The sequence below is a fragment of the Camelus ferus genome, chromosome 22, assembly GCF_009834535.1.
Source record: "Camelus ferus isolate YT-003-E chromosome 22, BCGSAC_Cfer_1.0, whole genome shotgun sequence".
In the NCBI taxonomy this organism is placed as follows: Eukaryota; Metazoa; Chordata; class Mammalia; order Artiodactyla; family Camelidae; genus Camelus; species Camelus ferus.
In genome coordinates, this window is record NC_045717.1 from 20225308 (window position 1) to 20238914 (window position 13607).

The 13607-nt window shown below is 38.7% G+C and overlaps 1 protein-coding gene and 1 pseudogene across 1 annotated transcript; one reads left to right on the forward strand and one right to left on the reverse strand.

Annotated features, from left to right (window-relative positions):
* Positions 1-1642: 1642 nt before the first annotated feature.
* LOC102519372 (zinc finger protein 426-like) lies at positions 1643-13594 on the reverse strand. The gene is made up of 6 exons (XM_006179404.3): positions 11638-13594; positions 5297-5385; positions 4649-4775; positions 3965-4045; positions 3643-3734; positions 1643-3181 (listed from the first exon to the last, which is right to left on the reverse strand). Exons 2-5 carry the CDS (start codon positions 5327-5329, stop codon positions 3649-3651), a joined length of 327 nt encoding a protein of 108 aa, XP_006179466.3. The 5' UTR covers positions 5330-5385; positions 11638-13594; the 3' UTR covers positions 1643-3181; positions 3643-3648.
* Positions 10121-10737, forward strand: LOC102519136 (annotated as a pseudogene).
* Positions 13595-13607: the final 13 nt, after the last annotated feature.

The window sequence follows — 13607 nt, forward strand, 5'->3', positions numbered from 1 at the left end:
TGGATACTTTGTGCTGAACAGGCCCACAAGTGTGTTAGTTTGGAATGTTTAAATTTTTTTCATTGCGATATCATTAATGTACAAATGTATGAGTCTTAAGTATTTAGTGAATAACTTTTGAAAATTGCATGTATGTGAACCGCATTATTCAGCACCCTCAACAAGACCCAGAACATACTCCTTTTCCTTGAAGGTCTTCTTTCCCACTTCAATCCATTCCCTCCACCTCCCCTTCAGCAAGCACTTGTCTGACTTCTAAGCTACTGGATACAATATTCTGTACACACACATATATATAGGTAGTTTATGCATCATTTTCTAATCTATATCATAACTGATTTTTCTCTGTATTTTAGAGAAGCAATATGGGAGAAAGGTGTTTAAATTTCACACTGGAATTGTGAACTTTGAGTTTCTCTTTGTATTTCTGTAAAGTATTGTTTTATATATTTTGTAACAATATTACTAAGTAGATACACCTTTCAAAAAACCTCAATCTTTGAATTCTACCTATAAACACTTTTTGAATTACAGCTCATGCTGTCTCACAACAGGATGGATCTGCTTGCTTTTGGAGAGTCTTGCTTATCATGGACAGTGTTACTTGCTTTTTGGTTACCAGTATTCCCCTAGTATCTGACACAGAGTCTTGCACACTGAAGGCATTCAGTGATTCTAACAGACAACTGAGATCCTTCTCAGGATTATTTTGCCTAGATATAGCAAGATAACTGGCTCTTAGGTTGCTTGATGTATTATACAGTCCTCCAGGGAATGTAATTAAATATGCATCAAGAGAGAAAGGAAAACAAAAACATAAATTTAAGGTACTCTGGTGCGATAGCTGCTATGACTACATCTTGATACCCAAACTCGGGACTTTCTGGGTATCAAAAGCCCCCTATTTTGTGCATCTTCTCAACATCCTTCTGAAAAACACACTTGCTATAATACAGTAAGATTTGAAAGTGAATGAGGATACACATAGAATTGGCTTAGTATCCAGTGAATATTGGCTATTACAGCTTAACCAAAGAAGTTTCACCCAAAGAACTGAATGCAGGAACTTGAAGACACATGCACAGCCATTCATAGCTGCATTATTCATGCTGTGCCTATCTCAGAAGATCCTAAGATGCAAACTTAGGGTACCACACCCTATACTTCCTACGTTTTATCTTGATTGTGAATCAGCCCAAGTTTATTAAGGATGAGGAACAATGTAATGGAAAATAATGATGACTCTACATTTCTTACACTAATGAATTTTTTTTGCAGTGAGGTCACAAATGAACGTTGTATTTAGGAGAATGTTTTCCCATAAATCTTACATCAGTAGAGTTCCTCTGCAATGCAAGATATCCCATATTTTAAGGAATATATATTTCACTGAGGAAATAGTAAAGAGCTTCCCATGTCTCTTAATTGTATGGTTTCACTGTGAGCCCTACTAGGGTGGGTTGTGAGGAAATTGATGGCTTTTCCACCTTCTTTACCCTAGTAGATCATCTCTTCAGTACGGCCTTTTAATGTCTTCGAAGTTAGTTGGGAAGACTGAGGGCTACCCCACATTCCTGACATTGATAAAATTTCTCTCCAGGGTGAGTTCTTACAATACATCAAAAGAAATGGAGAACCGAAGGCTTGCCCACATTTTTAATGTTTGTTGTTTCTCTACACAGTGGGTTTTTCATACACGTACAATGAACTGGATTAACTGGTGGCTTTCTCAATCGCTCACATTCTGGGTTTCTTACCACCATGAGTTTTTTCATGTCGTGAAAGGTTGGAGTTTTGAGTGAAGTATTTCCCACATTCCTTACATTTGTATGGTTTCTCTCCGGTATGAATCACTAAATGCCTAGCTAGGCCTGAGGAAAGTGAAGGCTTTCCCGCATTCCTTACATTCATAGGGCTTTTCTCAACTGTGAATTCTTAGGTTTCGCTCGGCCTGAGGAAATAGGAAAGACTTTCCCACATTCCATACATTCAAAGGACCACTCTCCAGTGTGACTTTTTAAGTGTCTACTAAGACGTTAGGTAGTAATGAAGGCTTTCTCACATTCCTTACATTTATAGGGTTTCTTTCCAGAGTGAATTTGTTTATGTTTAAAGAAGTATGAGTATGTATCAAAGGCTTCATCACATTCTTCACATTTACAGGGTTTCTCTCCAGTGTGACTATGCATGTGAACATTAAGGTAGAAAGAATACAGAAAGCCTCTTCCACATGCCTTACATTTGTAAGATTTTATTTCAGTGTGAATTTGAATGTGATTTTTAAGACATCAAGAACTTGCGACAGGATTTCCCACATGCCGTACATTCAAAGATCTTCTCTCCAGTGTGTGACTTTTTAAGTGTCTACTAAGATGATAAGTAGTAATGAAGGCTTTCCCACTTTCCTTACATTTATAGGGTTTCTCTCCAGTATACCTACTTACATGTTTGTGTAGGCTTTCAGGAAAAGGGAAGGCTTTCCCACATTCTGTACATTTATAAGGTTTCCCTCTAGAATGAACACACACGTGAGTGATACTGTGTGAAGACCTGGCAAAAGCTTTCCCACATTCATCACACTCAAAAAGGCTTCTCTCCCGTGTGAGTCCCAAAGTGATTAATAAGATATGAGGACGTTGCAAAGGCCTTCCCACATTTGTCACATTTAAAATGCTTCTCCCTAGTGTGAGTTTTTATATGTCTCCTAAGGCCTGAGGATGCAGCATAAGCTTTCCCACATTCGTTACATTCATGTTTGGTAGCACTGCGAGTTTGCACATGTATACCAAGGCACGTGGAGTGAACAGAAGCTTTCCCATAATCCTTCCATTCACAAGAGTTTTTCTCTATTGTTGAGTTCTCGTTTGTGCCTGAAGGTAAGACTCATTAACAAAGGCATTCCCACCATCACTGCCTTGAAGGCTTTCTCTGATGTGCTAGTTTTCCCATACACAATATTTGGAGTCACACTGATGGCTTTTCCACACTGAACAAACACAGGATGTTTCTCTCCAGTAGAGGGTTTCTTCTGCACAGTAAGGAAGCTCTTTCCACACTGATTATCCTCATAAGTGTCCCCTTCATTTTGAGTTCTCTTGTGTGTCTTAAGGCACAAATGTTCACTAAAGTCTTTCCCACTCTGCTTACAGTCATAGAGTTCCAGTCCATTGTGGTTTCTTGCCTGTGGAAGAATGGATGAATGATGATTCAAAGACTTCTCTGTCTCAATTCTGTCCATCTCAAAACAGAAACATTACGATGATGGTGATGATTTTAACATTTCCATTACATTCATACACTTCCTGCCCTGTTGATTTAAGTTGAATGATGGAATCCTGCTAGAATGATGTGCCATCTACTCTCATATTAAAAGATTCCTGTACATTTTCATGGAATTGTTTTAAAAACTCAATGTCTAGTTATATAAGTGGGAATGAGTCCTTGTGGGAATTTTGAAGCATGAGTTTCAACCTAAGTTTAGGGTATCCCCAAATTCATACATTCAGAATATCTCACCAAAACCATTGTTCTCCTCTGGGTGAATGCCACTTAAGCCAAATATCTATCACTTGTGGTGATCTTTCTACTGAACATCTCAATCTTTTCTGAATTGTAAAATAATAAATATCATTTCAAACTTACCATTCTTCACATTTCTGTCCCATTGGGTGTTTCTCCCCCTAAAATATCCTGCTGAATTGAGGAGTCTTTGACTTTTTGATTCATTTCCCATTCTAAAGTAAAAGAGAGTAACCAGTGTAAGAACTTGCAGGAAGTAGTATAGGTTAGAATATTATCAGGGAAAGAAAGTAAACAAGTTCTGAATAGAGTATACAACAAAATGAAAGTTAAAAAAGAAACAACAGGAGACTAATGATCTTAGCTTTCTTAACAAGTTTCCTCATTATAATCCCAAACACATGGAAGCTTTCATTGACCACAGAAGTTTTTCATAATTGCTCACCTTGGAGGGCTCCTCTCTCCACTGTCCTAAACTCTCCTTGTTCCAACCAAGAGATCAGAGCCGGTTTGAACGACTTATAGCCTATTCACAAGGAAAGATATATTAACAGAAATAGGTCCTATAAATCATGACAGACCATCCATGAATCAAATTCTATACTTCTAATGAATGTAGTAAAATTATTTTAAATGAGATAAACAGGCAAACATCCCCTCCTTCTGTGCCCCCAAAAGATTATGTCTGCTCCTGAAACCCAGTTCTGATGTATATATATGCATTTAAAAAGCATTAAGGCTTTTATGGAAAACAGAAATAAAGTGGGGAAAAAAAAAGATTTTCATTCTCATGGCAAAACCACTACATCACTGGTTATCAAACTTTGGTGTCCATTAGAATTATTTCAAGTGTTTGTTAAAACACAGATGACAGGGACCCAATGCCAGAGTTTCATTCAGTAGGTCAAAGGTGGAGTCTGAGAATGCACATTTCTAAGAGAGTAACAGTGATACTGTTAGTCCTAAAGTCATATTTTTACAAAAACCACCCAAATTAAAATCCATTCATAGAAACACAGTGTGTTAATGCCCATTGTATTCCGATTTAACATCACCCATCCTGGAACAAAGAAGTACATTACACCTTGTCCTCTTCAGTAAGAGGCTACAGGAGTGGTGGCGGCCTTACCCGTGGTGATCAGGTTCTTGTAGTTCTCCAGCATCACATCTCTGTACAGGTTTCTCTGAGATAGGTCCAGTAAAGTCCACTCCTCTTGGGTGAAGTTGACAGCCACATCGCCAAAGGTCACAGCATCCTAAGGCATTACACACATGCTGGATTCAGTAAAGTAACACCTCCACCAATGTTCACTGGGAAATGAAGATGTAGCACCCCATGGCAACAGAGGGATTCAAGGACTCTTACCATCTCCCCCAGGACACACTGGTCCTCGGTTCTCCTCTAATTACACTCACTCATGATTGATATCCTTCATTTTATAGTGGAACCTGTAACACATGAACTCATCTGGCCCAACTAGCCTAAAATTTCTTTCTGTCTTTTTTCCTTCATTCAGGAACCCCTGAGAAAACTGCAGACACTTGTAAATGCTGATGAATGAATAAACTTTTTTGAGAAATGCACATTCTCATCTTCCTTGTCTGTCAGTGCACAGAGCAAAGTAAGAGTTGTGCAGTCTATCATGAGAATCATATGAGGGGGTAATAATTGAAATACTGAGATTATGCAAGGTAATCTTGTCACCAATATGTGGACAAATGGTCCATCTGGTGGATGCAGTACACCACTTTGTAAAAGGATACACTTTCTTCTTACCTGAGAACAATTTGTCAAACACTCAGTCACCATCCTTTCTCCCTCTATCTTTTCTTCAGGAAGGCAGAAAGGGTTCTTAGAAAGAACACCTAGGAAAAAAGAAAAAAGGCATAAGCATACAGAGAGGACCATAATTCCCACATTCACTGCCCAGAAGTCATTCCATTCTTCCTTGAAATCCCCTAATATCCCTGAAAATTCAAGAAATCTCAAGCAAATATACACTACTGCTGTGAAATGCCAGAGTAGCCCTGTCTCATGTGGAGCCAGAAAAGGGGTTGGGGAGCCATGCTGCCCATCTGGAAAAGAGTAATGGCTTCATTTTACAGGTAAGGAAAATTAAGACCTGATAATGTGACTCTTCACTTGTCAAGGCAATAAAACACATAAATAAGATTATACGGCAACTCTAGCAAATGCATATACCAGAAAGCTGACTTAGAGAACAGCGTCCTCTAGCCCACTTCAGCTCTTCCTAGATGAACCAGCAGCATGACCACTCAGGCCCAGACCAAAGAACTCTATACTGTGAAGGCAGAAGCTAAAGTAGAGGTCCTGAAAAAGAGCATTAACAAGGACTTATTATGGTCCATGTCATGGGCTGTCATGCTGCAAAGATGGTGAAATTTGCCTGAAAAATTCCTTTCCTTGATGCCAAGATAATGTTAGGACAGCTTATGAATATAAGTGGATATGGCCATCTCCATCCCCCTGGAGATTGGGTTATCTGGAGCCCTGCTTCATATCAATCATTAATCAACAATTATTGGTAATCAATCACACATCATAAATTAGCTCTTTCTGTGCAGGTAACATATGTGAAATCTACTAAAAGCGTATGTTTTATAACAAGAATATCAGTAACATCAATTGCTATTCACTGAGGACATGTACCAGATACCTCATTAGGAGCTTATAGCTTACCTATATATTTGGAACAACTTGAACATTGAAACTCTTTTCGACTGTAAATTATGTATGATCTAAACAGAAATCAAGTATATAGGATAAAACTTTAGTGTCCAGTAAAGTCAGAACCCTTCAAGTGAAGAAAATAATGTAGAGTATCTCAATTTTTATACTGATTAAATGTTTAAGTAATATTTTAGCATATTTAGGGTAAAATAAAATATACTCATATATTTTTCATTTTTGCTTATTGTGGGTACTGAAAATATTTTCATTATATACATGATCTATATACATTATATTTGTATTGGAAAGCACTTACATTTTTGGAGAAACAGAATCTTTCATCATAATGACCTCTGTGTCTGTAGTAATGCTTCTTGGCAATGCTGACATTAGGATCAGCTTTAGGGGGAGCTATTGCTTTTTTGTACATCATGGGTACCACTGTGTCTGTTTTGGATGCCAATGTCTCCAGTACAAGGAGTGGCACAGAGTCTGGCTCACTGAAGGCACCCAAGATTGGAGATCAACAGACAATGGAGATCCTTCATACCACTCCTCAAGCACACTGAAATTATAGCTAAATAACCATTCATAACATAATATACATCTCAGTTTTCAGAAATGTATTTAATTACTCTACGAATGGAAGGGTGGGAGGAACACTGTCTTCTTCCGAGCACTCACACCAGCCTTGGTTTATCTGCACACCTCTCACTGGTTTCCCATGGCCTCCTTGTACGGACACTTAGTGCTCTGGGTCTTGCGCTGGTAGCGGCACCCCAATTCCCTTTCAAAATCTGCCCACCAGCCATGGGTCTTCTGCAACCTAGAGGGGTGCTTCCTCCTTCCCCAGTGACTCTTGACTAGTTCTGGCCCTGGCCACCTAGCAAAATTCCTCACATCCAAAGGGCTGCCATGGCACCTTCTCCAACAAGGTCTGAAGTCCACTTTTGGGGAAAAGCAGCCCCTACATGCTTGGTCTTCCTAAATACTCTTCATAAACTCTAGAATCTGGAGATGGCAGTCTAGGTCATGGTTTTGTGATAGACTTTCTAATGGCAATTGGAAATGCTGGAGGTGTTTGCACTGTGTGAGGTAATGAAGGGCCAATATCATCTCCTTGCTGCAATCCTAGATGTTTGGTCTCTTAGCTACTATGAGACTGAAATGATGGCGATTCTACATCAATTTCTACTAATTTAACCTATTATATAAATCTTTTTCCTAAATTAACAATAATTTTTTTAAAAAGTGTTAGAATTCTCTTTACACCTTTATATTACACTTCTGTTTAAATCAAAGTGTGATTTACAGGTTCCCTTCATCTGAAATGTTCTCATTCACTCTATATCTCCTCGCCCTAGCTCAACAACCAGATTAGCTAAGTCATATTCATGCTTTCATTTACAACTTAAATATCAACACCTTCTAATACACCTTCTCCTTTCATATTATGCCATTATTATGTCCAGATAACAAACTTGCCAATAATCATTTCAAATGTCTTCCTAAATAAACTGTAAACCCCACAGTAGCAGTAGCACTATCTTTGCTTTTATCTCCATTGTGTCCCTGTTCCTGGCACAGCCTAGATCATTAAAGTAACTCAGTGATCACTGGTGGACTGTCAGAGACTTGCTAGTCCCCACAAAAATGGTAACTGCATAGATATACACAAAGTGAAGTTTAAAAAAACCCCACAAAATTAAATAGAAATCATAAAACACCTGTGCAGTGTTTTGATTTTTACAATATGAACTAAAATACTGTCCTTCTGAAATGTATTTCAGTATTCTCACTTAGGAAAAAAGTGGACTAGATATAGTTTTTGAAAACAAGTGCCTTGCACTAAAATTTGTTTCTATGTCTGTCCCAAGTAATTTTAATCCTATTTTAATGTTGATTCAGAAACTACCAAATGGCACAAAATTTATGAAAGGGATTTATATACTCAGAAAAATTAAATGTTTTTGCCCTTTGACCTAGAAATTCAACCTTAAAATCTTACCCTGAAAATGCACTTCTACAGATATGAAACAACATATATAAATCATTGCTAGTAGTGCTAGAATCACAGATGCCAGAACAATTGATAGAAAAGTTGTTAGAAAAGAAGATATTCTGTGTCAAAATATCACCCCACATATCACTTTTTTATTCAAGAGGAAAAGTCTACCTTTAAAATACAGGGTTCGGGTAAAGGGGTTGGGAAGGGATAAATTTGGGAGTTTGAGATTTACAAATGTTAGCCACTATATATAAAAAACAGATTTTAAAAAGTTTCTTCTGTATAGCACAGGGAACTATGTTCAATATCTTGTAATAACCTTTAATTAAAAAATGAAAATGAATATATGTATATATATATGCATAACTGGGACACTGTGATGTACATCAGAAATTGACACACTATAATTGACTGTATTGAAGTTAAAAAATAAAAATAAAATAAACTACAGGGTTCTATGGTGGGGGTGAGTACAGCTCAGTGGCAGTGTGCATGCTTAGTATGCACAAAATCCTGGGTTCAGTCCCTAGGACCTCTATTAATAAATTAATTTAAAAATAATAAAATAAAATACAGGGTTCTGGTGATCATTACCTAATCAAATATAGCATCACTGACAGAAAGATGATATAAATCTAGGTCTTCCTGATGAAATACAACTTAAAACATTCAACATCACCTACAGTGTATTTTGTAAATGATCTTTTGAAGCCTGTAGACCAAAAGTTGGCAAACCATAACTCACAGTCCTGTTTTTGTGAATAAAGTTTTTGCAAATCATTTATCTGTTAAGGTGTTTATATCTAAAGAAAATGAAGAACTCATACAACTCAACAGAAAAAAAATCAAATTTAAAAATGGACAGAAGATCTGAATAGACTTTTTTTTTCCAGAGAAGACATACAGATGGCCAACAGGTAATTAAAAAGGTGCTCAACATTACTAATAAGGGAAATGCAAATCAAAGCTACAATGAGATATCACCTCACATCTCTTAGAATGGCTATTATCAAAAAGATAACAAGTAACAAGTGTTGTTGAGGATGTGGAGAAAAGGGAATCCATGTGCACTCCTGGTGGGAATGAAATTTGGTGCAGCCGCTATGGGAAACAATATGGAGGTTCCTCAAAAATTAAAAATAGAACCACTACATCACGCAGCAATTCCACTTCCGGGCATTCGTATGAAGAAAACAAAAATACCAACTCAAAAGATATATATACTCCTATGTTCACTGCAGTGTTATTTACAACAGCTAAGACATGAAAGCAACTGAAATGTCCATTTATGAATTAAAAAAACATACACACACACAACACACACGCGTGCATATACATACACACCCAATACATACACACAATGGGATATTATTCAGCCACTGAAAAAAAGAAGGAAATCTTGCCATTTCCAAGAACATGGATGGACCGTGAGGTCATTATGCTAAATGAAGTTAAGTCAGACAAAGACAAATATCATACGATCTCACTTATATATAGAACTTTAAAAAAGAAAACAAACAAACAAAAAACCCCTAGAAGGTATGGATATAGCAAACAGATTAACAGTTGCTGGATGAGGGTGAAGGGAGATGGGACAGATGGATAAAAGTGGTCAAAAGGTACAGATTTCCAGTTACAAAATTAAGTCCTCAGTATGGGTTTTGATGAATGTTAATTAGGCTTATTGTGGTGATCATTTCGGAATATATACTCAAACACTGAATCATTAGGCTGTACACCTGAAACTAATATATGTCAAATATACCTCAATTTAAAAAGAAATTCCAAAATGTGTGACTTTCTAAAACATCTTACTTTTCAAAAAATCATTATAGAGAAGAAATAATAGTCAATGTTCTAGGTTAAAGGAGACTAAAAGACACACAAAATTGCCATCTTAAAACCCTAACTGCTCTCTCTTGTTGCGCCTGCTCCCAGTTGCGCTCACTTTCTGTCCTGCCACGCCCTGCTCTCAAGAGACACACGTCATCTCCTCCAGCAAGCGGCCCCTGCCGCGGGGGAGGGCGGCACACGGCTCCGCTCTGCCCCGCTCTCGGAGCACGCCACCATCCCAAGGGGTCCGCGCGCGCCGCGGGCTATGACCTGTACAGTGCCTACGCTTACACAGCATCACCCATGGAGAAGGCCCTTGTGAAAACCGACATTTCAGATAGCTCTTCCTTCTGGGTACTACGGGAGAGTAGCTCCACGTTCAGGCTTGGCTGCAAAACACTTCACAGATGTAGGAGCTGGTGTCACAGATGAAGATTATACAGGAAATGTTGGTGTTGTACTATTTAATTTTGGCAAAGAAAAGTTTGAAGTCAAAAAGGGTGATCGAATTGCACAGCTCATTTGTGAACAGATTTTCCACCCAGAAATAGAGGAAGTTCAAGTGTTAGATGACACTGAAAGGGGCTCAGGAGGTTTTGGTTCCACTGGAAAGAACTAAAATTTATGCCAAGAACAAAAAATGATAAAATGTACTTTTTCTTTCAAAATAAAAACTTTACTTAAAAAAACCCTAACTGCATCCCAAAACACCCAGAAGTATATTCTGGAACAATGTGGAGGATTTTAGTTTTTACAGAGCAGGCAGAGGGTGACATTATTATTTTAAATTTTCTTGGGGGAAACAAAAGTATTGTGGTTTAATTAGCACAATGTCCTTATCTTTAGATGTATTACCAAGTATTTAAAGGTACATGCCTGCAATTTATTTTCAACTTACCCTCTCACACAGTTCACCAAAAAATGTATTTATTTCTCTAGAGAGAGAGCAAACTTGCAAAATGCTAAAAATGGGTGAATCTACTTCAACGGATATTAACTGTACTGAACGTTCACATTTCATTTAGGTTTACGATTTTTCAAAGGAAAAACGTGGGAAAAATATACTTAGTCCAAACATCCGTTAATGAGGTCAACTCTCCTAGAAATAGTACAAAAAAGCCTTCATTCTTTTTTCTTGGAATACCTATGTTTTGAAATTCTGTGGGGATGTACAGGCTGAGGAAGTTCAGATGAACAGATAAGTGAGTATTCTTGTTTCTCTTTCGTATAAAGACTTATGGCCTATACAAACTTACACTTCTACACAGAAAAATGGCACCATAGACAGCTATGAAAGTGTATTTCTACCTGAATGTAACATGCCAAAAATAAAGAAAGAACGCCAGATTTTCAGATGAAATCTTTTGTATACAAAAGGAAACAGCACAGGGAAATATATACAAGATCTTATGTTAGCTCACAGAGGAAAAAAATGTGACAATGACTATATATATGTTCATGTACAATTGAAAAATTGGGCTCTACACTGGAATTTGACACAACATTGTAAAATTATTACAAATCAATAAAAAAAAAGTTAAAAAAATAAAAAAGGAAACAGAATCAACTTTCCCCCAGTGCTCACCGGAATGTTCCTGAATCTCCAGATCCGTGAGGCCGCGAGGACACTCCGGAGTCAACCGACCTCAAATGCGTTAATACTTTGCCTCCCGAAGAAAAATCACGAAGGCTGCTTTTGAAGCGGGGAGTATAGAATGAAACCGCAAGGATCCCGCGGAAGCGCCCTTATGGCATTTTGCCAAGCGTCCCCTGGACCTGGCCGTGCCGAGGACCTAGGCCCGGGCAGAAGCGAGCGCCGCGAGCCAGCCTCTCTAAGCAGGCGCCTAACCTTTAACTCCTCCTTTCACCTCCTTCCCTCGCCTTCGCGCGGGCTTCACAAATGCTGGCTTGGGCCGGACCACGACCAACGCCAAACCGCCAGCAGCGTTAAGGCCCTAAGCAAAGAATGTCGCCACACCCACTTCCGGCCGGGAGCCGGAAGAGGCGGGGCTTCAGCGTTGGCCCCGTCCGTTGCTTTCGACTACGTTAGGCACAGAAGTTCTAGTTTTCCCTGGCTTGGGTACCAGTCGGTCCCGAGTAGAGTAGGTGCGCGGGCTAGGTATTAAATGAGCCCCAGAAATAAGGTTGAGGCCGCAATCAGTCCTTAGGCGGGGCTAGCAACCTATTCCCGAGGCGGAGTTGGACGTGGGACCACACCCAGTGGGTATTTAAACTGCTTAAAATTGAAGCCTTGAAGGTTAGGCTGCGGATAGGGACCCATCTCATGCCACCACTTCAAAAGGTCTACGTGCCTCTCCCCTCTTTCCTAGAGCTCTAACAGTGATTTTCCCATATCGATAATTCTGCCAATCCATGAAGTAGTGTATCTCCTCCATTCAATCCCACAAAGTGGGACACCATTCCCAACGCTAATGGTATCCCTTGTATGTGGGGATTTTTCATTGTGTTTAAATCAGTAAGCAATCTATAAGACTACCATTACGTTTGCTAGACCTCACAGCTACGTGGTTCGTAAGACTTAGAGTCCCCATCTCCCCCTTTTTTATGATAGAGGGAGTGGGGATTGCTCGGAGCCATGCAAAGCTTCAGCCTTTATATTTTATTTTTTAATTTGGTCTCTTCTTTCCTCGTTTTTTTTTTGTTTTGTTTTGTTTTTGGTATTTGCCTGATAAGCTCCTAGTGTTCCCAAGTGACCCTATCAACTTCAGAGGGACTACAGTCTATCTAAGAGAGCAACGTGGGGGAATCCCTATTTTTTAACAATTTGATTTTCAGGAAGATGCTTTTACGAGTAGAAAGGCAGAGACACTCAAGAGTACACTGACCGGAAGATTTACAAACTGATTTGAGTTGAGAATCGTCTCAGGTTTCTAGGGAGAGAGAACAAAATATTCCTGACCCTTTTCTTTTTTCATTAAACATTGCGTCACCAGTTGGGAACAAATCACGACAGAAGTAAAGCAAGAAGCAACAGAAGAGACAGGTGAAGCCTGCTGGTGTCTTTGGTGGGGACAGCTGCTGGGGACTTCCTGATCTCTTTGTCTCCCACAAGGGATGTCCTGGTAGAGGTGCTGAAAGGCACGTAATAAATAACATGATGCTGAGGAAAGGTAAGTTGTTTCTTGTTGTCCTTAAAAATCAATAGGAAGAAAATGTTTTCAGCTAGGTCAACAGTTCACATGTGTATCAAGTGAATTAGAACTTTTATTATTAGAGGGAAAAAGATGGACTCTACATAAGAATCAAACGACATGAGTGTGTCAGTTTTCTTGGGTCTCTCCCACGTATATGTGTTATTAAACTTTTTCTGTTTAAAAAAAAGAATGAAAGGACAATTTATCAGAAACATAGAAAGTGACTATATTTGTATGCAACCAGTTATACTGCCTCAAAAATAAAAAAGAGAATTTAACAATCTGACTACCCACAGTCAGAATGGGGCATTTTAACATACCTCTCTCAGTAAAGGGCAGATCAAGAGATAAGGTTTGTTAATGATACAGATTTTAAAAATGCAGACTTATCCATCAGATA